Source organism: Aquila chrysaetos, chromosome 5 (assembly GCF_900496995.4).
Source record: "Aquila chrysaetos chrysaetos chromosome 5, bAquChr1.4, whole genome shotgun sequence".
In the NCBI taxonomy this organism is placed as follows: domain Eukaryota; kingdom Metazoa; phylum Chordata; class Aves; order Accipitriformes; family Accipitridae; genus Aquila; species Aquila chrysaetos.
In genome coordinates this window covers 63144373-63170059 of record NC_044008.1, presented here as the reverse complement: position 1 = coordinate 63170059, position 25687 = coordinate 63144373, and the positions used below count along the sequence as shown (strand labels likewise).

The following is a 25687-nucleotide window of genomic DNA, read 5'->3' as shown; positions in this document are numbered from 1 at the left end:
AGCAGCCAGGCCAGGCATAAAAAACCCTTCCTGCCTGCAGTGGCCATCCAGCAAGCAGCCAAAGGCTCATTCATCATTGCTACAAAATGCACCAGCTCAGGCTGGAGGCTCACGTGCTCCTTATTGCTCTCTATACTGGTCCAGCAGCTGTTTGCACAAGACTGGCTGGCTGGGAAGCCCTGCTTGTAGAGGTATCACCCCAGCCCCAGCCTTTCCCTTCTCATACTTTGGTAGAGACTCCTGAGCACCAATGCTGTTGCAACACGTGCTGCCCAAGCTGGGTCAGGGTGAGGGTTGCCCAAAGGGAGTGCACATTTGGCTGGCATTAAAGGCAGGAGAGCCAAGCAGTTACTGCACGCAGCAACTGTCTCGTTCACTGTGACATCCCTTCAGAAACTGCAGCCTAGACAGCACATAGAACGTATCTAGCAGCATGGTCTGGGGATGTGAAGGCATGCTTGGACTCTTGCCTGGGGTCACCTGTGTGGCTGGCTGCTCAAGGGAGGATGAGAAGGAGGAGAAGCTTGAGGGATGCAGGAGGAAGGACACAGGCAACCAACCATAGGCTTGGTTTGCACTATGCACGAGTTACTTGCAGGATAGAGGGAGTAAGTCCGTGCTTTCCTGGAGTGCAGCATTTGAGGCTTACCCCAGGCACCACTGCCACAGGAGCTCAGCACCACAGAGCACATTGCTTGTGGCCTGAGACATCAGAGCAGCCATGGGTCCTAGAGAAGTTCCCTGAGGGGAGCAAGTCACCAGACTCTGCCATCCCTGCCCAGCTCGATTGGGAAACCATCCCCAAAGTGTTATCTCCAGTGGATTAAAATAGAAATTCGCCTGCCCCAGCTGTGAGACACAGAAATATGCAGTCCCACTCAGCGTATGGCTCCCTCAGGTTTGCCTGCAGGGAATCAGCAAAGCCTGTCCCCAGTCCTCCTCCCCATCACCTCCCCACAGGAACATGGGGCGAAGACCCTCCACCACTGTGGGTCCGTACCAGGGACACGCTCAGAGCACATGGTGCTGCTTTGCTGGTCCTCCCACCAAGGGCAGTGCCCTGACCTTGGTGTCCCCCCATGATCATGAGTCGGGAGGCAGTTCTTGGCATCTTCCACCCCACAGACCAGACCATTGCTGCCTCTGGACAACATGGGCCATGTCTAGCCTGGCTCTTCCCCCTGGTCTGCATGGACAGAGGAGGTCCTCGAGTGCCTTGAACTCCTGCCAGCGCAGCCCGCTTGACCCTAGAGCTGTGCTCAAGCCAGCGTCCCCATCAAGAGCATCACTCCTCCCGCTGACCTCCCCAGCCTCAAACCAGGCTGAGACTATGAGCCTTTAACTCTTCCTTCACCCCCTCTGATCCACCCTGCCCTGAGACTCCTGGAGATGATGGCTACTTGGCTGCAGCCACTGCAGCCAAAGAACCAGTCAGTGTGTCAAGAGTGAGCTCCCCCCTCTGCCCACTGCCCAGAGCCAGCGAGACGAGGGCGACTGTCAGTGCATCCACTGTCTCCGCAGCCTGGACCACATGGGAAGGGACGGCCAGGGACATGGGGCAGGCTCCACCACAGTGCCTGGCTGAGGCAGCTCTCTGCACTCACTGCGCATCCCTGCTCAGTAAACACAACAGGCAAAGTTTTACAATCAAATATTTATGCTACTAAAAAACATTTTACATAATCTTTAAACAGCTATGTCATCTCCCTATTTTCATTCTCTGATCTCTCTGTTTTGAATTGGAATTGGAGAATTTAGCATATTTACAAAGAAGTAAATATTATGATGAAAATATCAGGCAGCTTAATAGTAGCTTTAGTAAAGTGCAGAAGTATTTTTGTGTTCGTGTTGTCAATTGCATAATATCTTCTGGACCTTCATAAATTAAGGGACCTTGCTTGGATGCTTGCAGCACTGTAATAAATAGTTCACAGCTCGAATTCAAGCAAGACCTGTCTGCTGTGAGAATGGGAAGAGCTCATGACATCTTCACCATAAATTCCTGCCCTCAAGCTCTATGAGGAGATAGGGAGGTGACAGACCAGTTAAATGCCTGGTAGACTGTGGCAAATTCAAAGTAGGCAAATGCTGCTGTGATGGCACTTACCAGGGTCTGATGCAATCAGATGGTAAGGACTGGGTTGTGTTGGACGACTATCCATGCTCACAGCTTCCTGACCAAAGAAATACCATGCTCTGGGCTAAGTCCTGAGCTAGGACCAAGCTAGGATCATTCTGAGTTATTCCCCAGAGATCACCTCTGCTTCAGTGACAAAGACACTGCTGCTTTGCTAGCTCCAGCTCAGAAAAGGTCTGTCTGTCCCAGGTCATGGAGAGGGTCCTGACTATTTGCCATGTGAGAGGCAGATGACCTCTTTTCTGTGCAATTCACCCCTGGGCTGAGTCTCAGGCATGCAAAGACAAGCTCATTTCTTTGCAGGTTCCTAAAGACCATGACTGACAGCACAGCTGGAGCTTTGCTGGGGCAGTCTCAGAGCAGGAGATTCATATCTGCCCTAACTTCAGATGACTGCAGCGATCCATGTCTCCATCATTTGGACACATTAATGGGCAGTTCACCTGGCCCATTGTAAAAGTCTCCTCCAGGGAAAGATTGCTTCTTCCACTCTCTATCAAGGTGATGACATCCTGGCAGTGGGTATCTTCAAAGGATGTCCAAAGCTCCTTGTAAGCCTTGGCTACCAGTTTCCCTGTAATGTCTGCCCTATACTCAGTTTATCACAGCTGTATTGGTTATGAATGGAAGAATGTACTCCTCCTGAGCAACATATTTGTAAAGCCAAATCTCTCTCCAGCTTTCCCCTTCCTTCAGGATTCAGTGTTATACCAGCCTGGGGACATTCAGCACGGAGCTTTGTGCCAATACAGCTGTATCTCCCCATGGGACCTTCGCCAGCACAGCTACACAAGCATGCAGCAAATTATCACTAGCCTACACATAGGATGAGGAGAGTCAGGGTCACGACTTCATCCCATCAGATTTGTATTCCCAGAGCATGCTGTGGAGATTCAAGAAACAAGGCCATGGCAGGAGGGCTCTTCACCAAGTGGAGCTTCCAGGTGCTAGAGAGAAGAAGCCAAAGGCAAGCTGGGCTCATTCCTACAGGAGAGGACAGTCTGAGCAGATGTGACTAACAGGATACCAGGTTTGGGGAAGAACCGTTTGCTTCGACAGTTGCAAAATGTTTACCAGACCTTTTACTTGGCATTACATCCAAACCTAAGTCTTACAGTCAATTCAGTTTGCTGAATTCAGGGGTTTGCTGTTGACAATGCTGATAAATACATTCTGTACTGGCATCAACACCACCAGTAGCTCGAGTACATGGGTAAAATAGCAGGTCTTCTCTGGTGCAGAGCTGGATCTCCTGTGCAATGAGAAAGCAAATGGCAGAGCAGTGGGCCAGGCAAAGTGAATCCCCTGCATGAGGCTGAGGGCAGGAGACAGACCCCAGCCTCACCTGGCAGAGCAGCCCTGGGAGGGGTCTGAGAGACATCCCTCCCTAGGGCTGCAGCTCCACAGCCCTGAGACCTGCTGGAGTCTGGCTTTCTGTGGCACAGACACTGTGTCACACGCTGACCCCTCCAAGTCCCCAGAGGGATCTCACAGAAACATCAGCTCATTTGGGTCTTTTTCCCACAGATGCAAATCTACATAGAAACAAACAATCTGCTTTAAAATAAATCAGTACCATAAACAATAGGGTGTGCTGGAAGATTAGAAGGGACTGCTTCCTGGTATCTGGTGAGCAACACAGAGCTGATATCCTTATGGCTCTGGGGTGTGACTTCTCAGTTCAAAGGAATTCCCTACCATGACTAATTTATTTTGGTATTTAAGGCTCACTCCTTCACTCAGTGCAGTCGATATGACCCTGTTTACAGCAGAGATGCCTATAGCAGTGCTGAAAAGAAGAGAACAGGGAGCAATACCGGTCTTTGTGGTCTTTGCTACCTATGTGCCTGTTTCACCTTCCAAAGAAAGGTGGCAACTGGTCGTGATGCCTGCCCTTTTCAGAGCTGAACAGTGACTGTGGTGCAGCACGGTGCCTGGTGGCAGACACATCCAGGACATGTGAGGGCAGTGTGAACTCTGGAAACACATGAAGACCTTGTGGAGGGTTTTACTATTTCTGGGCTACCTAAGGCAGATTGCCTACAGGCAAATGGCTCGGTATCTGTGGTGTGATCTCAGTGCCTGTCCTCCTTGCCTCTAGTCTGAGGTTTATGGGAGACAACTTACCTCTGTTTCCTGAGGACATCAGGAATACATGTGGTCAGGGCTGACTCTCACGTAATGACCAGCATAGGGAAACACCAGCTCTGGACTGTGAATTCAGCAGTTGAGTCATTTATGGAGACGAGTCCTCTCTTAGAGGTTGCGTCACCTCCTAAGAAACAAGCGTGGACAGTGAACTGAGAGCTTGCAAGATTTGGACACTGGTACTCCCTGCAGGAGGAAAGGGAAAGGGAGAGGGAGAGGGAGGAGGGGACAAGAGGAGAAGAAAATGTCTTTCAACGCTTCTGACCTCTCAGCCTTTGTCAGTGGCATGGTTTTACAGGGCATAGTTTGTGGCTGTTCAGTTTTGGAGAAGGAGAAAGGATTTCTAAGAGCAGGTCCTGGAATCAGCATCATGGGACTTTGAATCTTCACCATCTCAGAAGCCTGGGGTCAACTAATAACATGGCCTCCCATCACAGCCCATGTGTGCCTGATCCCTTCCCACACCTGCCCTAGCAGGGAGAGGCAGCAGTTTGCAAGAGCCAGGCCAAACCTGTGGCATTGCTCCCCATGGAGGTACCTCTGTGGGTACAGCATGTGTACAGTGTTCACAAGGCAGCAGAAGTTTCTCCTGGCCCAGTCAGGCTCAGGCATTGTTTAACAATATGACTAACTGGCTTTCTTCATTATCACTTAATTTTATCACAGGCTTATCTCTGCATTAAACAGAGTGGTAAACCGCACACTGGGTTTTAGTTAATTCTCTGAGAGGATGTCAGGTGGGTACGTGGCAGTAGGAACCTAAGTATGGTGCCTAGAGGAGCTCATGAACTGGCTTGCTTCTCCCCTAAGCACCTGTGCAACTTACCTTACCTTACTTGCCTGGATTGGTAAGGGCAGGGCATTGCCCTCATTTGGGATAAACAACTGGCATACTATGTAAAGCATCCCAAGGAGAGAGGAACAGTCACTGAAAGCACCAGCAGAAGAGCAAGAGGTGGAAAGGATGGTGGCCAGCTAATAACATCTCTGGAGCCAGTAGTATGCTGGGGTCTGTCTTTCCTACAAATGTGATTAAGGAGCTGTTGAAGTAGCACCAGAATTGATTTTAGAAGAAATTTGTCAAATGAGTAGTAACAAATTTCTGTGACCTGGTAGTCCCGGAGTACTGCAGAACTCTGAAATATTCAAAGGAACACATCCCTGCTGCTAAGCACAGTGTGAGACCCAACATCCTTATCTGCCATGGGTGGATAAGAGTGGTAAATCTGATGCTCATTTTTACAAAAGGCTCCAATGAGGACCCAAGGAACTATTGATGAGTAGATGTTCATTCCAGTTTGTAAATTTGTTGAATAGGTTTAGCAGAAATATGGAGGAATTCTATTTATGAGGGTTATCGTGCCTGCCAATTGCTCAAAAGTCTTTGAAGTATTCACTGACAGTACAGATAAGAGTGGGCCAAAGAATACAGTGGCTGTGGGTTTCCACCAACCTTTCAATGAGATTTCTCCTCAGACATCTCTAGCTCCAACCTAGTAGGTGGGAAGAGGAAGAGCCTTCCAGGGACTAATGACTTGTTAAAGATAGGAATAAATGGCCATTTTTCACCTGTGAGTGAGGTAGTTTGTGGAGTGCCAAAGGAGCATGTGTGAGGAGAGGGCTCCCCAGCAGAAACATCAGGGAAAAGGGCTGGTGATTCAAAATTACTAAAGCAGTTAGAAGTAAAACTTCCTGCAAACAGTTGCAGAATGCTCTCTCCATGCTGAATGCCTGAAAGATGAAACATCAGATGAGATTTGACATCAATAAATGTAAATAACACAGGGAGCGGGGAAAAGAAATGACCAGTCTATGCATCTGCACAGTTAAGAGCCCAGCATTAGGAATTACCACTCAAGGAAGAGAGACTGGGGTCACTTCAGACTTGAGAAATGACAGCCCCATGTCTAGTTACTGCCAAAGTGACCAGTACAGTTTCTATAGCCTTCTCAGAAAAGCACTTTGGTGCTCTCAGAGTGGTGGCTCCAACACCACCTGGACAGGGAGCTGCATGAAGAAAAGCGCCAGCTAAGCAAGATCATCTTGAGATGTTGTTTGTGCTGACACAGAGTTTCTCCTCAGACTCCCTAAGAAAATTCTGGTTTAACCAGGAGATGAGTTTTTAGATGAGATCGTATGCAGCAGTTTGAGCCCCTCAGTCAACACTTCAATCTTCCGGCTCTTCCCTTTCATTTTTGGTGGCATTCAGCAGAGTGCCAATGCTGATTGTTGGGATCTGGGCATTCAGGGTAAGGACTATCAGTAGCCAACAGGCTGTAGCTGACAAGAAAAATGAATTAAAGAAAGCTGCAACAGTCTTATCCATTCCCTCATGGGCTTGTAATGCCAGGGAAGAGGGAGCAAAGCCATAACACTAGCAATCCTGCACAGGCACTGGCATTCAGGACAGGCTCTGACATCTCTTTTGAGCAAACCCTGGCACTGAGAAACTCATACTGTGTGAGGGGGTGCTTGGGTGCCTCACACAGCTAAATATCTGGTGTAAATGTGCTCAGACAGAAGCAGGCTCACTCTTTCAGCTAGCGGAGAAGTACCTACATACCTTGGGATGCATGGCCAGTACAACCTCCCATATGAAGTGCTGGTCTGACATGTGCCTTCCGGGGGAAATGCTCAGGAATTGTCTGCAGGTTAATAAAAAGTCCTGAGAAAAGAGTAGGGAGGAATGAAGGCATCCCATTAAAATGGAGGTCAGGTCTGCCAGCTGGGACACCATGTACATCCCTAGAAAATTATCCACTGGGATGTGCCCGCTAAATCACACCACACTTTCTGCATTAATCTGGATGACAAGTCACCAAATAAGTAAGTAGAAAGCTTTACTCTGAAGTATAGATACCATCTCACCCACTTACCTCTGTACACACTCACAGTGACTCAAGGTCAAGGAACCTGTGATCCTTGCGTGACTTCATCTCCCAGGCTTCTGTGCTTGGGGGGTTTGCAGGGTTCATCCTCCATTCTGACATGAAAGTAAGGCGTTTATCCACATCAAATGGGCTCCATCTGCCACTGTCTGGCCATCCTCCCCAATTGAGGCAGGCCATGCAGCAGTTTCTTGATCATTCTGGTATTTTACTAACCTGTTTACTTTTTCAGCTGCACATTTTGCAGCCCCTATCCCATCTAAAAAAGTAATAAATATAGTGCTTACCCTTTTTCCCTGTTGATCATTGCCCAACCTTTCTACTTCCTTTTCTTGTGTATTCCTGATTTTGACTCATCGCAATACTTTGCTTCCTGCCTTGGAACAATTCTGAGTTTGTATGGGACCATGTGAAAAATTTTCTGAAAGTCAAAACCTGAATTTTTCAATTGGTTCTGTTTTATTCACTGCTTTAGAGGCACCTTCAAACTGCTCTGAAAAATTAGGAGACCACATCTCCTAATTATCCATCTCACCCACTAATAATTTTAGTAGTCCATGCTAGAAAAAAAAGTCCTTTGTCTTCATTTATCATTTAGGTGGGCAATGCATCTCCATGACAGAGGGAAGACTATGATACTCAAGGGCTTTAGGGGCCCAGAAGGCTCATGCACTGTCTACATCCTTGATGTGGGGTCTTTCGACAAGTCCTCTTCTGTGCACGAACCTCAGCAGAGACAAGATCCCAGTGGTGGAGGTAATGGGAGAAGCCCACCCAGCAGAGTGCCTTGCAGCAGGGAGCAGGCCTGTCCTCCCAGCCCCCTCCAAGCATTTGGTATCAGGCCTGGAGCTCATGCGCCCATCCATCACATCTGCAGATACTCCTGAAGGGGTAGAGGGACAGATCCAGGGTGGGATCAGCATATGAGGCGCTGTATGGCCAAAGCCTGCTCAGGCAGGTCCAGCCAATGCACAATGGAGAAGACATTAGGAACCAGCATGCTCCAAAGGGAGCAGGGATACCTGAGTGGTGCTTTGGCCAGCAGGGCCAGTAAATCATACAGAAGTTTGCAATGCAAAAAGTACAGAAAGTGCAGTTTGAGACTGGGGGTGTCAACGAGTCCTGTCTTGTCCTTGAGCTGCTCATGGTGTGGTTCTGCTAAATGGTGGCATTTGTTTCAGGACAACACTACTTATGAGGAGAAGTCCATTAGACGGGACATTTCAAACATAGTGGACTAAACATTAGGAAAAATTAGTAAGGAACAAGCCTCCTGGCCACCTTGTTGGACACTGCAGTAGGGCTCTGTTTACTGACTCAGGTCAATGCTTGGAGATTAATTTATTTCAATAACTTCTTCCCCATCAGACATTAAGGAATATCGACTTATCAGATGTAGCATGACCAGGAAATCACATGTCCAGTCCATGACAGGTAGAGGACTCAGCTCAGGACAGCCTCATCACATGGACTACATGAGGGTGAGGGACTACAGCACTTAGCTGTAAGTGGGGCATTACTGGAATCAGAGCTTCTGTGGTTACCGGGTTTCTAAGGTCTCTGGCAACATGGGCATACAAGTCTGGAAGCCGTGAAATTCCTATCACCAAGCCAAAATGTTTAAGAGGGCTTCCCAGAAACGACAGAATTTAAAAAAACAAAACAAAACAAAACAAAACAAAAACAAAAACCCAATAAAACCCCAAACCAGGTCTGAGGCAGTTTTCAGGTGGATGTTTATGATCTAGCAGGAATTTAGGCAGCTTCCCAGATAAGACCCATGTGTCAGGGAAGCTGAGACCTGTCCTTGACTTAGCTTGACTTGTACCAGTTATGTTACAAGTTAAAAGGTGCCACCAGTTCATTTTCTTCCACTTACCTCAAGTGAACCAGATGTGGGCTTGGGGAGGGGAAGCCTCGAAGGATCTGTATTTCTTTACTTCGCGTGTCGGCAAAAAGTTTTTCTTCTCTGAGAGAATGTTTGGTAGGTGGAGAAGCATCCTCCATTGCAGCTAGGTCCAGCACATGGCTCTGCCCAGCGTCTTTGGCATTACTGTGCTCACCTGTAGCACAAGAAACTTTAAGTCAAGAATTAGCCCCATCCCATATAGTTGGCATTATTCTGAGCATCTGTGTGTAACAGAACAAGAGGACATGTTCTGAGTGCCTGCAGCACATGCTACCTGAGCCGCAGTACATGTGAGCATCTCAAGTGGATAATCCCACGGATGCAGCCACATACTGACAAAGGTGTGCACCGAGCAGCACAGCTTTGGAAACACCTACACTGCAGGAGAGAGAAGCACAGATGAAACATCTGAGCACACCCCTGTGCTCACTTTCGGCTTCCTAGTGCAGCCCCAGGATCTGTGCAGGCCAGGGCGCAGCCTGCTCTGTGCCTCAGCACCCAAACGAACCGGACGGGGGGCGGCAGCAGCGGCCAGAGTCACAGCCCCGTTTGCCGAGTAGCCAAGTCCTCTGGTCCTCCGGGTCCCCGATGGGATAGGCATCCAACCCGGCACTCGGGCGCAAGGACCCGCACCCAGCCGTCCCCTCGCCTGGGACACTTGCCCTGACCCCAGCCCGTCCTTCGTCTTAGGGGCACACAGACCCCCAAGCCACACTGGCTGCCCCAGCGTGGGAGACGGAGGTCGTGGGGCCTGCCTCACACCATGCTGCAAAGAGTTAAGCCCTCGCTCTGTTGATATTTCCGAGTGGCTCCCAAAGTCGGCCGAGACGGGGAGCGTCCTGATTGGCTGCGCACGGGCCGGTAGTAATTAGTATCAGATATCAAACTTCTGTCTTTGCTAAGACCCTTTCCGATAGTCGCTGCTCCCCGCTAGACGATGACATCAGCCAGGACACCCAGCTGCTGGTAGTAAACTCCGGGCAGGAGGAGGCTCCCGCTAGCTCCACGTTAATTAGTTCAACACAGCACAGGGGGAGCAGTTGGTGTCTGTGGAGGGTCAGTGCTGGATGGGACCAAATCTTTCAAAGCCACTTGCTGCTTCTTGCCAGCCGGCTGTAAAAGCACCTAGAGAGTCCAGGAGAGCTGGATGAATCCTGAGCACTAGCTGTGGTCTGGTCGGCTTTTCTTTGTGGAGGAAGTTAATGGTTTAAGTGAGGGGCGTCTGGATCTGGTCCCTGAGTCACCATGACACTCCTGGGGTCTGAGCACTCCTTGCTGATTCGGAGCAAGTTCAGATCAGGTAGGGGAAATGTTGAGATTTCTTTTAAAACTTCTCTCTCCGGCAAGCCGTAGCCACAGACTGTTTTGCATTAAATGTTTGGAAGCAGCATGCAAGCAAAATATTCAAGGGGTCGTAGAGCTGTCACGGCTTTACTTTTACAGAGGCTATTCCGCAAGTGGAGAAACGCATCTTCCTTCCTCTCTGTTGCTTTTTTTTTTCCTGGTTTTTCATTGTCTTCGATTTATGTCTGTGGTTTATTTTGGTAAAACTGCAGTTCCCGGGTCTCCTGCCCTGGCCCTGCTGCAAAGGATTTGGGCAGGAAGCCAAAAGGGCATCTGGGATAAACAAGGTACCTAATGCCGTCCATATATTCTAGGTGCTCTTGCGGGTCCGTCTGTGATAATCGCAGTGAGGATGGGCCTGACACTCTCTCTGACATGCAGGCAGCTGACTTTGTTCCATTAAGTCGTGACTAATTGGAGAAAAATGAATTTGAAGAAATGCGTCATTTTTAGAAGTAAAAATAACAAATGGAACATGAAAAGTATTTAAAGTGACATCATCAGAGAAATAAAACCAGAGCCACACAATTGATTGCCACTCTCAGAGGGTTTGCAAGTAAAACATGCCTCCGTCTCGTAAGTTAGGAGAAGCACCGATAAGGGGCTTCTCAGAGGACATTCAGCGTGAGTGAAGGTGAGTGAAGGTGAACTATGGGACAGTCACTTCTAAATCAGACCCTCTGCTGGATATTCATGCCTTTATTCACTGGCTTTATTTATAGTAAGTATGCCGTGTTTGTGAGTGAGTATCTTTACTTGTAAATTTTTTTTAATGACCATAATGTACTGTAATATTAATGGTAATGTCAAAAAATGTTCTCGAGGAGCTTTCTCTGACCTTCCCAGAGGTGAAGTTCTCCCCGGGAATATTATCTGGGAGGATGTTCAGACAAACCAGCTGCATGTGCTATATGGGACACTGTAAAACCGGACGGGGTAGTCACGTTGGAACATGCACCCGGTCTGGCATGTCACCCACGCCGTGTGTGTTTTTGCCTCCTTGTGCATTGTAGATAATGAAATCAGAGATTTATGATACTGATGGTAGACATGAGTGGTGTTATCAGGATCTCTTAGATAGCTGGGTGGTCAACTTAAACTTTGTTTTCTCAGAAAATACAAAGTTGGCAGTTGGTTGAAAACCCAAGAGTGTGTGTGCAAACACAAGTGTCCTAGTCTGGCTGAATTATACAAAACTTGGGTCCAGGGCTTTGGTGTGGTTTCCATATCACTCTGATCTTACATTTCATTAGATTAAGTCATTCCTTAGATTTTGTTGGTATATTATGGTACATTGCTGTTCATTTGAAAAAAATCTCAGTCTGTAACAATTCCTCCAGCAACTACAAAGCAACACTGCCACCTTTCTGACGAGAGGAGGACAGGCTGTGTTACATGCCCCTGCATTCTTTTCAAATGAACCAGTATTGTTTTTAAGGCTCATTGCTGGTTTATTTGTAAGCTGGCTTTATTATGGAACCAACAGTGGGATCTCTAAACATATTTTTCAAATGATTCTCCAGTAAAAGTAAACTTTGTGGGTCTTTGCATCCATAAATTCTCATGCCTTTCAGCATTTCTAGAGCAGTCAATTTGTGGGGCATTCTTTGGTTCATGACTTATTCCCACAGCTGCCATCCCTCACTATTGCCTGGTGAGAGATAGGTTTCCCATTTGACAAGATTTCTCTTCCTATTTATTATGTTTGAGTTGGGCTTGCCAAAATCCCAAATGAGTGTCTGCTCCTCGCTCTCCCCACTGCTGGGACTGCCACAGGTAATGTGGGACATGTCCACGGCACAACCCTGGTCATCACAATGTGTGAGACGGGAGGAAAGCAGGATGCTAAGGAATACAAATAAATCAATAATGCTGCTTTCAGTTTGTGCTGGATTCTTAGTAACATGGGGAATAGAGAAGAAAAGCTAACATTTAATGGTTGAAGTGATTTAATGTCTTTTATGTGCAAAGTCTCTATGTGACAGAGTTTCCTCCAGTGTCCCTGCTCCGTGTGCAGACTTTGGTATCTGTAAAGCCCCACAAACATGGCAGAACGTGCAGTGCTCTGATTTACTGTCCTCCATTCACTTGGAAGAGGAATGAATGTCTCAAACAACCCACCGCCCTGCACCACACCCCCTGCACGGCTCAGGGGCTGTAACACGCTACGGGACAGCAGCAGTTTACACAGAGAGCTATGTAGCTTGCATGGAGCATGCAAAGGACAAGCCAGAAGGGATCAGACCCCGAAATGCCAAGCCCCAAGGAGCCATGCTTCACGATGCGCCGTTGCTTTGGAAATGGTCTTGTGCAGGCAGGTGTGAGGCTTTGCTTGCTCCCCAGGTTTGGGAAGGATTAGCTGTTTTCTGTGACTCATGACGAGTCTGAATCCCTCTTGAAGGATTCCAGGCCAGTATTAATGAAGGCTGAAGTAATTCTTAATAACTAAACTTTTGCCATCTCTCCATGGCCCACACACACTGAGCAGCTGAAAGAGCCATGTGTGTGTTAAAGGGTGCTAGAGATATATTAATTGCTTGTTGTTTCCTCATCCTTTTAATCTCCGTGGCACACAGCAGGCAGAAAGTGGAGCAAGGAGGTGGCAACTAGAAGATGGTGGCACATAGGTGTCCCTCTTAGAGTGGCTCGAGGGTCAGCATTCCAGTCTCTTGCTTCCATCTGGCAGCATCAGTAGCAAGAAAAGGTTTGTCCAGGAAAGGCTGATTTGGTGGAGGCAGCGGCTCTTCCTCACCATGCCCAGCAATCCTTCCTTGAGTCCCACAGTGTTTTCTCCTGCTCTTCTCTCTCCAGCGGTCCAAAGTGAATGGCCAGCATAGCCATGCAGTGTGGAGAGATAGTAGCTACCCTGGTGGAGGGCACCAGGAACCGCTCCAGAGGACACAAATCAAATCAGCAACATGCCGCAGGCCTTCAGGTTCCCCCTTCCCTTCCTCGAGGATTTGTGTGCATGTTTATTTTGTGTGTTTTGCCAAAGATAAATATACCGATCTGAGGTCATCCTGACAAATTTTGCAGGAATGATGATTCTTCAAGCCTGCCATGCTATCCCATGTTCTCCAATTATCAATAGGATTGTACTAAATCAACCAGGACATGTAAGGGTTGTTCCAGAAACATATTTAACTCTTCCCAGAGATGATCATTTATGTGAAGTGATCTACTGCGTTGAATACAAACCAATTGCACTCCAGCAGCAGAGAAGCATTGTCATTGGACAGGGCAGACAAAGCTGGCAAATGCAGACTTAACCTTAACTCTGACCTTTTCTGTCCAGCGATATGGAAAGAGAGTTTACAAGGCCAACATCTGCATAACATCAGTGGTAGTTCAGATAATTGTTGAGAAGTGAAAGTTTAACACACTAAATATGGCTCTGCATGGCTTGGCATGCGGTAAGATCCAGGCCTAATTGTGGACACATGGGTGTGAATTTGCAGAGAAGACTTGCCTGGCTCTACGGAGGAAAGGATTCATGCTTACACATAGGGCTTGAATGAAGCTGGTTGAGGTGGGAGAGGAATTTATTCTGTTTGCCTCTGGTGGAGAGAGTGATTTGGACCAAGATCAGCAGGTTAATAAAGGCAGAAGAGAGTAGGTCTTGGTAGGGGTGTTAGGCCAGGCATTTTGGCAGAACCTTTGTTTTCCTTTTCCCAGTGTCCAAAGATAAAGCATGCGCATGTGTTTCCTCTCAGATCATGAAGTCATACTGTTCACAATCAGTGTGTGCATTCAAACCTCAGCCTCTCTGTAACTGATGACACTGTTTTGTGATTTTGTGAAGTTTTTGTAAAACACTGACTTGTTGTAGATTGGTTTGTGCTTTGTTTTATTTTTCCAGCATCTTATACCTTGGTGCTTTAGCTGACAGACATATGTTTCTGTCAGTCAGGCATGTGTTATAGCACAGACTGAAAGGTTTCTCACTGCGCTTGAGGAAAAGGATGTATGGGCTGCTCACGGGGATGCTGAAGGGATGACTTCAAGGAGGGCTGGTGGCAGCCTGTTCTCAGGACCATGGCAAGGTTGGGGTTGCACATTATGATGGACACAGACTTCAGAGGGATTTCACAGCTGGTTGTTCTCTAGTGGTGACCTGCGCCCATTTGGTGGTCTGGGCTCCTTGCTAGCCAGGTGTGGGTCTATGTCTCTTCCAAGGCACCTGCAGGTCCAGATGTGGGTTTAGAGATGTTGTTCTCACCAATGTAGATGAGATTTTCAGCACAGTGCAGCCTCCCAGGTAACACACAAATTCGTAGCACATCTGCCTGGGAAAAGGTAAAATGCTCCTACCTCTGAAGTGCTGAGCATCACAGGCAGAGGTAAAGCTGGTGTGGCTTGGCCCCATGCCGAGACATGCCAGGAGAGGACTGACCAGGGCTTTCCATGGCTGTCCTGGCTGAGCGGCACCTTTTTCAGCTGGGCTGTGGCTGGCTGAGCTTCATCTCTGCTCACACAGGTCCTACACAGGCCGTGCTGTCAGAGGATAACATGGGCCTAGAGACCTGATGCTACAGAGAAATCACTTTGTGGCACCTGGCTATTGGCAGAGCAGATGGGCTGACAGCCATGGAGGGTTTTTGCAAAACAGCAGCTCCAGAAGAGCAGGCCCTACAATGCTCTGCTGGACCAGTGCTTCTCCCTGCCAGTGGTGGCACCCAGGAGGTTGGCTGGCTTGTCACCCAGCTTGGGGTGACTCCACATTCACCCAAGTACAGTCCCCACATCAGGAGCTTGATGTCAGCCTGTTGCTCAGCTGGGACAGAGCACCACTGCTCCCGGCTGCCCTGCCCATTGGGACATCCTGCTTTGAATACAGGTTCCTGCTCCTGACACAGCTGCGAGAGCCACAGCCCCAAGGAGGCCACAAGCAACACGACTGCACCCTGCCACTGAGCCAGCCCTTCTCCTGCCCTGCTGGGACCTGGGGACAGTTGAAGGATCCCATGTGCATCTCCAACTGGGCAGCTTCTCTCCCCCTGGCATGCTCACGTGAGAAAGCCTCAGACATCATCTGTAAAGACAGTCTCGAAGACAGCAGCAGTCCTGCATTTCAAGGGAGGCTGGGTCCAAAACAGGACTGTTTTCTGTCAGCTAGTGTGTGAGCAGTGGTGAGTCACCAGGTTCCTCTTGTACACACCATGGCCATGGACAAACACATGTTTCACATTTGCTCAGCTGCTGTTTGACATGCAACAAAACTGCTGCTGTTGAAAACAGGAGTCCCTCCTTCCCATCACCCCATTTCTAATTTGCTGCCAACTCCTCCCTGGCCCCAGCAGAGCACTCCCCATCCTATGCACCATTGAGCTGCACTCATGCTCCTCAAAGCCCAGCTCTGGGCCCCAAAGGGCAGGAATGAGCTGCTGGGGTGGCTGGCAGAGGGGACAGTGACTTGCTGCTGCTTTTTTCAGTGGCAGTGCCAGCTTCACTTGTTTGTCAAACTGCTGGCTCCCATCATGGTCACACACTTGGGTCAAACTAGCATAACGTCGTGCTTCTGCTGGTCCCCTTCACTGCACAGCCCAGCAGCACCAGCTGGTGCAGGGAGCCACACAAGGTGCAGGGATCAGCAAGCAACTGCCTGACCGTCAGTTCTGGTAGCAGCAGTGACTTATTTCAGAGGAAGATGAGAGCACAGCAATTGCACTGGTTGTGCCAAGCAAAGCAAAGGTGCTGGCACAGCCCAGACAGGGAGGAAACTACCAGTTATTGGGATTTCACCTGAAACCACATAAGAGAGCTGGGAAGAGCTAAAGCAGTAGGGACTTTGCCTCAGTCACTCCCACTCCCAGAGTGTCTGTCAGAGATAGGGACAGATGCCGGGTCAGAAGTCACGAAGCAGCAATAGACCTGCAGCTCCACCTGGACAGCTCATCTCAGCTGCAAGGCTGAGCTGAATGCTGAGAACGCCTCGTGCAGCCTCAGAGTTTCCAGGGAACTTGCATTGGCCACTATGTAAGTGTTGGTGGGAAGGGACGGGCTCTGATACAGCCTCCTTCTCAGAGACAGACTATCACCAACACTAGGTCAGGTCAGCCGTGGCTTTGCCTGCTTGCCCTAGAGCTGAACCCTGCGAGAAGGGCAGTTCCCCCACCTCCCTGGGCAATGTGCCTCAGTGCTGCTCAGCCCCCTGTGCTGTTAAAGCCAATTCCCCAAAGAGAGAGGATGGTGCTATGAGGGCTCTGGCAACACCGCAGCATGGGGGATGCTCTGATGCAGGTGGTAAAAGTCCCATCCTGACCATCTGCTGAGCACTGGACTCAAAGTGCCCCCACAGATTGAAGGAGAAAGCCAGGTCTGCCTACTTCTGGGGTGGAGGGAGGATTTGAACATGCCTTTTCCAGTGCATCACCAGGTCAGGCAAGGCCCAAGCTGTCTTCTTAGCTTTGTAAAGCTCTGAGGTCAACTCCTAGGGAGGAGGATGACTCATGACTACGAGTCATGGGCAGTGGTCAGAGCTTGGGCCACCAGACTGATGACTATGACTGATGCCAGGAGGTCTTCTCTGCACCAGTGACGCAGCCCCAATGCAGAGGATGTTTCTGGAAGCTGTAGCACTAAATGGGACTTGGTGCTAGCATAGAAGAAAGCAGTATTTCTAATGGAAAAAGTTCACGAGCAAAAATCTCTGAAATAGCTCTGACATGCCTCACATCATCTAGGGAGGGATTTCTCATCATGGTGTACCATAGGAGGGAGGAGGGTTGCCGAAAGCAAGGCTGTGTCTCAGCTGAAGGCAGCTGATGGTGCCAGCACAGCTTGGTACCACAAGGTGACCAGTATGCATGACTGCTCCCCTGGGGGTACTTCTCACCCTCCAAGCTGGTGCAGACAGGCAACAAGGATGCTTGGGGTGTGGGACTAAGATTGTCTCATCAGTCCTCCAGTCATCACTCCTTGTAACATAAATGTTCCTCTGAAGTGTTAGCAAAGCAGTTTCCTTGAAAAATAAAATATTCAGGGAAAAAAGTAATTCTCGTATGTGGAGGGTGACAGCATCCTCGAAGTGAGTCACAGGCAGCACTCAGAGCTCAGGCCTTCAGACACGTGGCAAAGGAAGAGGACAGGAATGCAGCTGGGGTCAGACACAGATTTCAAGTCCCCTTCAAGAAGCAGCTAAGTGGTGGTTGTTTGGATGGTGCCAGGGGCTACTCCAGCCCTGTTTTTAAGCATTGTTGGTTGTAAGGGAAAGGTGCAAGCCTTGAGCTGGCATCCACCAAGCTGCAAGCTGCAGCACTGACTTAGAGGCTGCCGAAAGTAGTGGCTGCTTTACCTCTTCCTGCAGGGATGTTCAGTGTTACTATCTGACACTGTCCACAGCTACATTTCTTCAGATGGTTTGCAACAAGCTTTGGAATTTCATAGAGATGATATTTGGGAGTCAAGGCATGCATCCTACTGCATGAGGAGGTCCAGATCTGGATGAATATTCAGTGGCTGAAATAACTGTTTCAACCATTGAGCTTGGGCTGCTCCTGGAAATAGCCAGCTTTTGCACTTGCCTGTCCTCACATTTTCTGTTAGTGTGCCCTGAACAGACAAGGATGGATAAACTTTTCCTCCTTGTCCTGTGGCTTAAGAATGGGCCAGGAAGTTTGTAAGCTCAGCATGGCCCAAGATGAACCATGTGGGGGAGGTTGCATGGTCTGCCCATAGCCACTCACCCATGGAAGACGTTAGCTCTCATACTCAGAACAGTTTGTGTCATTGCTGGGTCACAGCCTTTATGCCTGTCAGCATGAAAAACAATTTGGAGACCTTTTCTCCCTGCACAAAATTATCATTAAATAATATCAGGTCCCCTCTGTGATGGTCTATCAGCAGGGTAGGCTCCCTCAGATTGTGCACTGTTTGCTGGAAGGCAGTAGGATCTGGGAAATCTGGGTTTCTGAGTGCTACTCTGCACCCAAGCAAAGGGAGAATTATGGCAGTAAAACCTACACATTTTCAGCACTTCTTGCATCAAGGCAGATGCTGAATCTTATAGCCACCACACTAGAAATCGTCATCACCTTCCAAACTATGCTTCAAGGGAACTTGTAATATCTCCTTTTTTCTTTAAACAGGCCTGGCTGACAGCTGACTGCACCCTGAGACTGTTAAATTATTTGTGTGCTAGGAAGGGCTATAAAATAAGCAGAAGCAGCAGAGAATGTGGGCTTTGAATGCACAGTCACCTGATTGATAGCATCCCCCTTGATCATGTGGATGTGGTATATCACTTGGTCTGGCTGTGTCGGAAGTTGGAGTGAAATGGTGCAAATAGTTTGGCATATGTGGGAGCTGTGAAGGGAAGTGATGGAGCATCCTCACTTGGGATATTTTACAGCTAGATGGGGCAGACTGATGTGTCCTTGGCAGGGTGTTGTATGTGGCTGTAGAAGCCTTTGCTATCCCCAATTTCTGTTTGATGATGGCATGTTGTGTGTAAATTGCCTCAGTTTAAGGCAAGATGCTCTAATGCCCAGGACACTGGACCAGGACCTAGGAGAGTAGAGAACCATTCTTGGGTGAACTACAAATCTTTATTCTTGAGCAGTCTCTGACCTCCCTCAGCTCACCTGTTCCATAAAGATACATATCTTCCTCAGGGAAAGTGCAAAGCTCTGCATGGTTCTTCAATATTGTGACCAGTCACAGAGAACGTTCTACACAGACAAAGTGGGGTTCACCTCACCCTGTGTAAGATACCTACCAAGAGATGGTTACCATTACACTGCCTCTATAGTCAAGGAGGAAAGACAGGCATTCCTAAAGCATGGACAGTCTAATTTGGTTTTGAGGTTCCCTGAGGGCAATGACTCCTGCAAAGGGGATGCAGATACCTAGAGTGCAAGCATCTAAATCTGTGTCCATGAGCAGAACCAGCACCAACTGGGGGTGGTGCCATGGGGCAATAGAGGGCTACAGACTTCCCTGGCAGCAAGGTTTGGCAGTGACTTGTAGCCACCAGCTTCACGCTGGCATAAGGGGAACAGCACACATGCAGACTTTACCAGGTACTGAAGGCTACATTCTTCCCTCACAGCACGAATCTATCTTTGGTGCCCTAAGAAGTGCTGGAATTTGGCAGGAGATCATTGTCCCACATGGGGCCTTCACTAAACATTTGCTCTGAATGTGAGACGTGGTTTGTACAGAGGACATGGAAAAGTCACAAGCAATGGCATCTCAGGAAGCCTTGTGCTTTGGGGACTCCTCTGGAAGGGATTATTATTCAGCTCCATCCCACATCCCAGGGAAGCTACGTTGTAGACATGAGCTGTTGGCAGAGCTCAGCAGGTTGCTCCTGAGGACAAAACAGCTGTTCTTCCCTCTCTTCCCCTTCCAATACCAGCTCTCTCTGGGCAGCTAAGGCGATACAGTCTGGGGCTGTGCTGGTAGCCAGGGGATATGCATGCAGTTATATTGTGACTGCTGAAACATATATGTCCTCATGGCAAGCTGTACTGAGTTTCCAGCAGGAAAATATGGAAGTGAGTTTTATGTTTTACCTTGTGATACAAGTGTCTGTCTTCTTGAAGACAAATTTGCAAAACCAAAAGTGTAGAATAAGTTACTAACTCAAAGTACAGGCAGGGTTACCTGAGTGATGGGATGAATTAACTTGTGCAGTCCTGGGCCATGCAGGGGTTTGTAACCTTGCAGAAGGCAGGCTGCAGTTGTATGTTGGGCTGTCGTTACGTGCTGTAAATACTGAGAGGTGCTTCTTTGTTAGATGCCTAATCGATGCTCTGTAGGTGAGGCCATGCTGCTAAGCCACTTAGTGACCCTGATCAGTGGTTCATTCCCATCTGTCAGTGCACTGTTTCCAAAAAGAAGTTATACTGGAGATTGCATGTCCTTGGAGCAGTGGATTAATACAGAGATGGCACTAATCTCTCCTCACCACATTATCTACATCCCCCTTGGTACAGTAAGTATATCTACATCCAGTGCTGAGCCTTGCAGGGCTGGAAATGTGCTGCCAGGCCCTCAGGAGGGAGATGGAGTTGGAAAACTCTACTCAACCCACAGTGCTGGGGCAAGGGAGGACCTCCCAGCTTCAGAGCTCAGAGCTGAGCAACTATTTGAGCTCAAGCCATGGTCACCTGAGGCTGTTATTACAGGTGCCGGGCAGGGATCAGTCTGTCCCAGGCACTAGGGCACTGCCTGCACCAGAAACAGCCCTGCCCTGTTTATCTATCTGCAAAAGTGAGGACTGGGTCAGTGCAGGCTACGCATCTCCTCCATGGCAGTATTCCTTGGCTTGGAGCACACTGCTGCACCAAGGCTGGTCCAGCAGCAGCAGGGATCAGTGCAGATCTCTGTGCCACACACAGACCCCCTGACACATTGTCTCTGATAGATGTATTAGTACCTCAGCAAAATCCTGCATCTTTTCCTGACATTCTCTCTCTCTCAGTTTTACAGCTACGGCTTCAGCAGAGAAGGACCCGTGAGCAGCTGGCAGACCAAGGCATCATGCCACGTGAGTATCTTTTTCTGCCTTTTTCACCCACTCGTGGCTCAGAGGGGCTGTGTTCGTCTTGGGTATGCTGGGGCACTGTGTGGCACCAGCTGCCTGCTCAGACCCACTCAGCTCTGAGCAGATTCCTACCAGGGGAACTTTGCTTCCTGCCCTGTAGAGATACTATGGTCCCTGGTGCTATACAATGGTGCCCAGCATTTGCCACACAGATTATAATGCTGCTGCTTAAACTGAAGTCAGGAGAGATGCTTAGCTTACACCATCCAAAAATTCAGGTGCATAGCTCCCTGTCCCAGAGGTCACTGTGGCAGGACAAAAATATCCAGCTCCAAGCAGAAGACTCGCAAAGCTCTTCACATAGGCAAGGGCAGAGAATATCATGTCCTCCTGTAAAAGCCAGGAACCTCTGGAAAAAGGAAGAGGCGGCTAACTGCCTTGGCCCCAGTGCAGAGAGGCAGCCCCTGGATGAGTGAGACATATCCAGATCTGTGCCTGTGCCCAGCCAGGACCACACAGGGCAGAACTCTCAGTGTACACTTGAAGCCAGTGAAACCCCACCTGGACCTGCTTGCTGCAGACTGATGAATTATGTCCATGCTTTCCCCTCTCTGACCACATTCATCCTTGCTAACCTGTCATTCAAGCCTGAAGGACAATCATTCAGCATCAGAAAGCCAGTTGCTAAAGCCCAGAAAGTAAGTGAAAGAAAATGAGCCCCTTCTGCACCTGCAGGTGCATCATGAAACCTGTAGCACTATCGGAGAAATGATGTTGGGACATCAGCCCTGCTCAATGGATAACTCCATCCTGACCTAGCTCAGGCTCCATGCATGAATCTCTGATTATCCGGGATGCAGGTAGAGGATTAACCTTTCTGTGTCATCAAGGGCCCCTTGGGTTCACTGCTAAGATCACAGCTTTCCAAAGGCTGTGTCACTTTTACCTCTTCTGGCTAACATTGAAGACTGTGATGCAGCTCTTGTCTAAACAGCAGAACAACAACTTACTAAGAGCATGGCTCTAGCACTGCTTGCTGCACCCTGTACATCCCTCTGCCCTTCTCATGCAGCTGCCTTCCTAGAGGATTGTGTCAATGTAGCCAGCAACAGACACCTTCTCAATACAGTATTACCAGCATCAAGCATTAAGAAAACTTGAGCAGGATGATAAAAATCATGACTGTCAAAATGATCACATGGTTTTAAGACTGCTAAATGCATGCTCTTTCCATTTTTCTTCTGTTTATTTCTTTAAGGGTTCAGATTTTATGCTGCCTGTCACCAAAGAGCAAGCATTTTAATCACAGGACTCCAGGAGTTGGAGCTTTAAGCAAAATACTGTGACATTTGTTACAGTATTGCAAGCACTGGCAATACAGTCAGTGGCCAAAAATATGTTTAACATCTCCTGAACTGCTAAGTCCACTCTGTAAAAGTGGGCACACTCAAATAAGGTGCAGGACACCCCATTGCACATGTATGGAGCAGTAGTGCCAACTGAGAGGTTTGCATACCTGACACTGCTCTGCAAGGCTGAGTGCATGGGACTGCACTTTTACAAATGGCACCTAACATTTAAAACCTTACACATTGCCGACCACATATTAAGACAAATTTATTTGATGGCAACTGAAGGCTATTTTCCTGTTACTTACGGCTTCTTTGCACTCCCAGGCTGACATTCTGCACTTCTAGGCTGACATTCTGCAGTCTGGTTTCTGTCCAAGAAGGCCATTTGGGAAAGCTTGAGCACAGCTCACTCGCTAAAAGTAATAGAAGAAAAGGCATTTTTGCCATTATAAAAACAAACCTGCAGAATTTAACTGCTGAATTTGACCTCAGGAGGAAGAGTCAGATGTTAACATTTAATACGTGGGAGCCCCAGCCAGCTTCCCCCCATTGCTTGGGCATGTGCAGTCATTCCTTATGAAAAACAAGTCTTCCCATGCCCTGTTGGCTCTGAGGACCAGCAGGTGAGGTGGGGTCTAGGATATGCACTGGGACAGGATCTCTGTTCACATGCATTGGAGGAGGGCGAGAAATAAACCCATATGTCTGTAACCCACAGTGGTTGAGTATAGCCCTTCTGGAAAGAGAAAAGATGGTCATTGCTGGTCTCCATGGTGAGAGTCAGGTTTAGTACCAGGCTTGGAGCATGCACTTAATCCCACATTGCACATCACATCTTGCACAAGGTTTGCTTTCAACCCATTGTATCATTTTCTGCTGATATAATCCCAGGACAGAGAAACTTTGTTTTTCTAGCTGATCCCTTTTATACAGAGACCAGAAAGAGAGATGGAAGATCAGAGTAACAGAATAGCATTGGATAAAAGATTTGAGGGCTTGTGAAAACCATTGTAGGAAGGGGAGTTGATGACTATATGCAGAGCCTGCTGAGCTGTTCAGCAGTGCAGCTATAGCACAGTAAGTGTGAAACATTGGAGTAAGTCCTAGGAAGCTGGCTGTTTTTTGGTATCCAAGAGAATAGGGCAGGGAGAAGTATCAGTGTTACCTGAGCATAGCGCAGTGAGATGAATATCCTTACCAAAGCCCAGTCTGCGTTTGGTTTGACTGGAAAAGATTAATGCCATTGCATACCTGAGCTCTGTTCACACTCCCTTAGATGTTCCTCTAAGAAATGCGAAGCCTTCAGATTGCCCCATCACTGGAGAAGGCAGGAAACTGCCTAAAGCAAGATGCTCAGGAGCAGTAGCATTGCACAAGACTCCAGGTTCAAAGCTGGACTCTGATTGTCAGATGTTTTCAGGTTGTAAATTGAACAACTGGCTGGCAAAACAATCAACAATACTGAAAAACCTCTGCAAATAAAGACAGGTGCAGACTGGCAGGCAAGAGCAGCCTCTGAGTTCCTCCAGCCCTGTGACTCTGTGGAGGATCCTCTGAAAGCAAGGGGAGATCCAAGTTCGTTGAGACACTGCCACGCTCCTGATACATAGGAGCGCAGGCGAGAGCAGAGTCTGCCCCATTCTTCAGGCTCGCTGAGTAGGAAGTTTCCAGTTCATGCAACAACACATGCAGTTTTATTGTCCTAGTGAAACTGGTACAGACCCAGGAAAAGCATTTTAAATCAAGAGCATGTGGGGTCACTTGCAGAAAGGCAGGCTGTAGGGCTGAGCATGGATGAACCCTCTCTTTAGACCTGCACAGATGCCTGCCCCAGACCCCAGCCAGATCCTGCTCACCTACCCAAAAGGAGGGGGAGGCAGCTTGCAGGATTCAAGGATTCCTCAAGGCAAGGTTCCCCCTACTGCGATGGGCTGCAGAAACAGCTGTGCTTGAAGTAAAGACCCTCTTGCCGTACGTAGCGACCACCTCATCCTCTAACTGAAACCTTAGACGCAATAGTTCCAAGATTATCAACACCAAGCACAGCAGCTCTGCCCTGTTGCCTCCAGGCCCTCAGCCATTTCAAGCTGACATGTTATCCCCTGACAAGTTGTCTGAATAACTAGTGCTAGAGATGTCTTTATTTGTTTTGCAGACTAATACAAGCTGCAGCATCCACATAATTCCTCCAAAAATCTTGGTAAATGACTAAATTCTGAAACATTTTCCTCTTGAATAGCACGGCGTTTGGTCAATGCCCATAGCACACTCCCAATGTCAGTACTTCACAGTGAGCAGGGCTGTAAAAGTCATCTCTCTTGCTAACTTCTTTTTCTTGTGTGCACCATTTTATTTTGCTTCTGATTAAACCAGCTGTCACTAGTCCTTTTGGCTGCTCACCGGAGCATGGCACAGTAACACTAGCTTGTCTGTATGTTCGCTTTCCAAATGTTAGGAGCAGGAATGTGCCTTCTGTGTTTTACTGTGATTCACTGGAGGTTATGGGGATTGCCCTAGGTGTTGCCTACGAAAAGCCAGTTCAGAGGTCCCCCAAACATGTCCCAGCTGCCCCCAGTCTTCTCTTCATCCTCTTCTAGACTGATGGAGGATAACATGTCCTGTGTGAAAATAATTCCTATCCTTATTGGATCCCATTCAGAAGACGGAAAGGGAATTCCTCTTGCCAAACAAAGGGTTGTAGCAGACTGTTTTTGTGGGTCAGGACACCTTCCCCTTCCCTGTCCCAATGGGAACAGTTAATTTTGTCCGCTTACACAGCCAGAAAAGAATTTTTGCAGAATCTGAGAAATATTAACCCCTTCACCATACAAATTCTGCTCCTATTTCTACTGAACCAGAGTAAACAAGGAAATGTGCAAGGTTATCCATGACTCCAATACAGACTGCTCCATGGGACTGGTGCTCACTGGTCCAAGAGCCAGGGATCATTGGCCTTTTTTTGGGACCCCCTCTGGGTTAATCCTCCTTGGTGTCAGGAGATGCTGAGGGCATAGTCTACTACCTGGTACCTGGCTGGGCAGCTGCCTGCCCAGGGAGGCCCCATGTCACACAGGTGCTTCTGGGCAGGGGACAGGACAAAGGCACAGTGAGAGATGGAGGGGTAGTCAGCGATGGAAGAGGGACAAAGGACCCCAGTTCCGGGGCCTTGCCTTGAAATACCCTCGCTGGAGGCTGCACCCACATGACCCCAAGAAGTGAGGCAGGTCTTTTCTGTTTTTCTGCTGGCCTCAAGCCTCAGTCACCTGCAGGTTTTACTTGCAGGTGAGATCCCCTCTCAGGTTGTTGCTTTTCCCAGATCTGTCTTTGGGGGCTGTGGTGCCTTTCACGACATGTAGGAAGCACTCCAGGGAAAAGCCTCATCTGCTCTCTGACGTGTCCCACAGAGCACTAAGTTTCAAA

At 48.5% G+C, this 25687-nt stretch overlaps 1 protein-coding gene across 6 annotated transcripts in view; it reads left to right on the top strand.

Annotated features, from left to right (window-relative positions):
* Positions 1-25687, top strand: part of MYOCD (myocardin) — a 263251-nt gene that overhangs the window by 213563 nt on the left and 24001 nt on the right. For 4 of the 6 annotated variants that reach the window (XM_041123914.1, XM_041123913.1, XM_030016296.2 and 1 more), the window contains exon 3: positions 20853-20918. In XM_041123914.1, the coding sequence (XP_040979848.1) occupies positions 20853-20918 (66 nt within the window). Of the gene's footprint in view, positions 1-10261; positions 10383-20852; positions 20919-25687 lie in introns of those variants that run through there. The other 2 variants (XM_030016297.2, XM_030016295.2) reach the window with 2 other exon arrangements.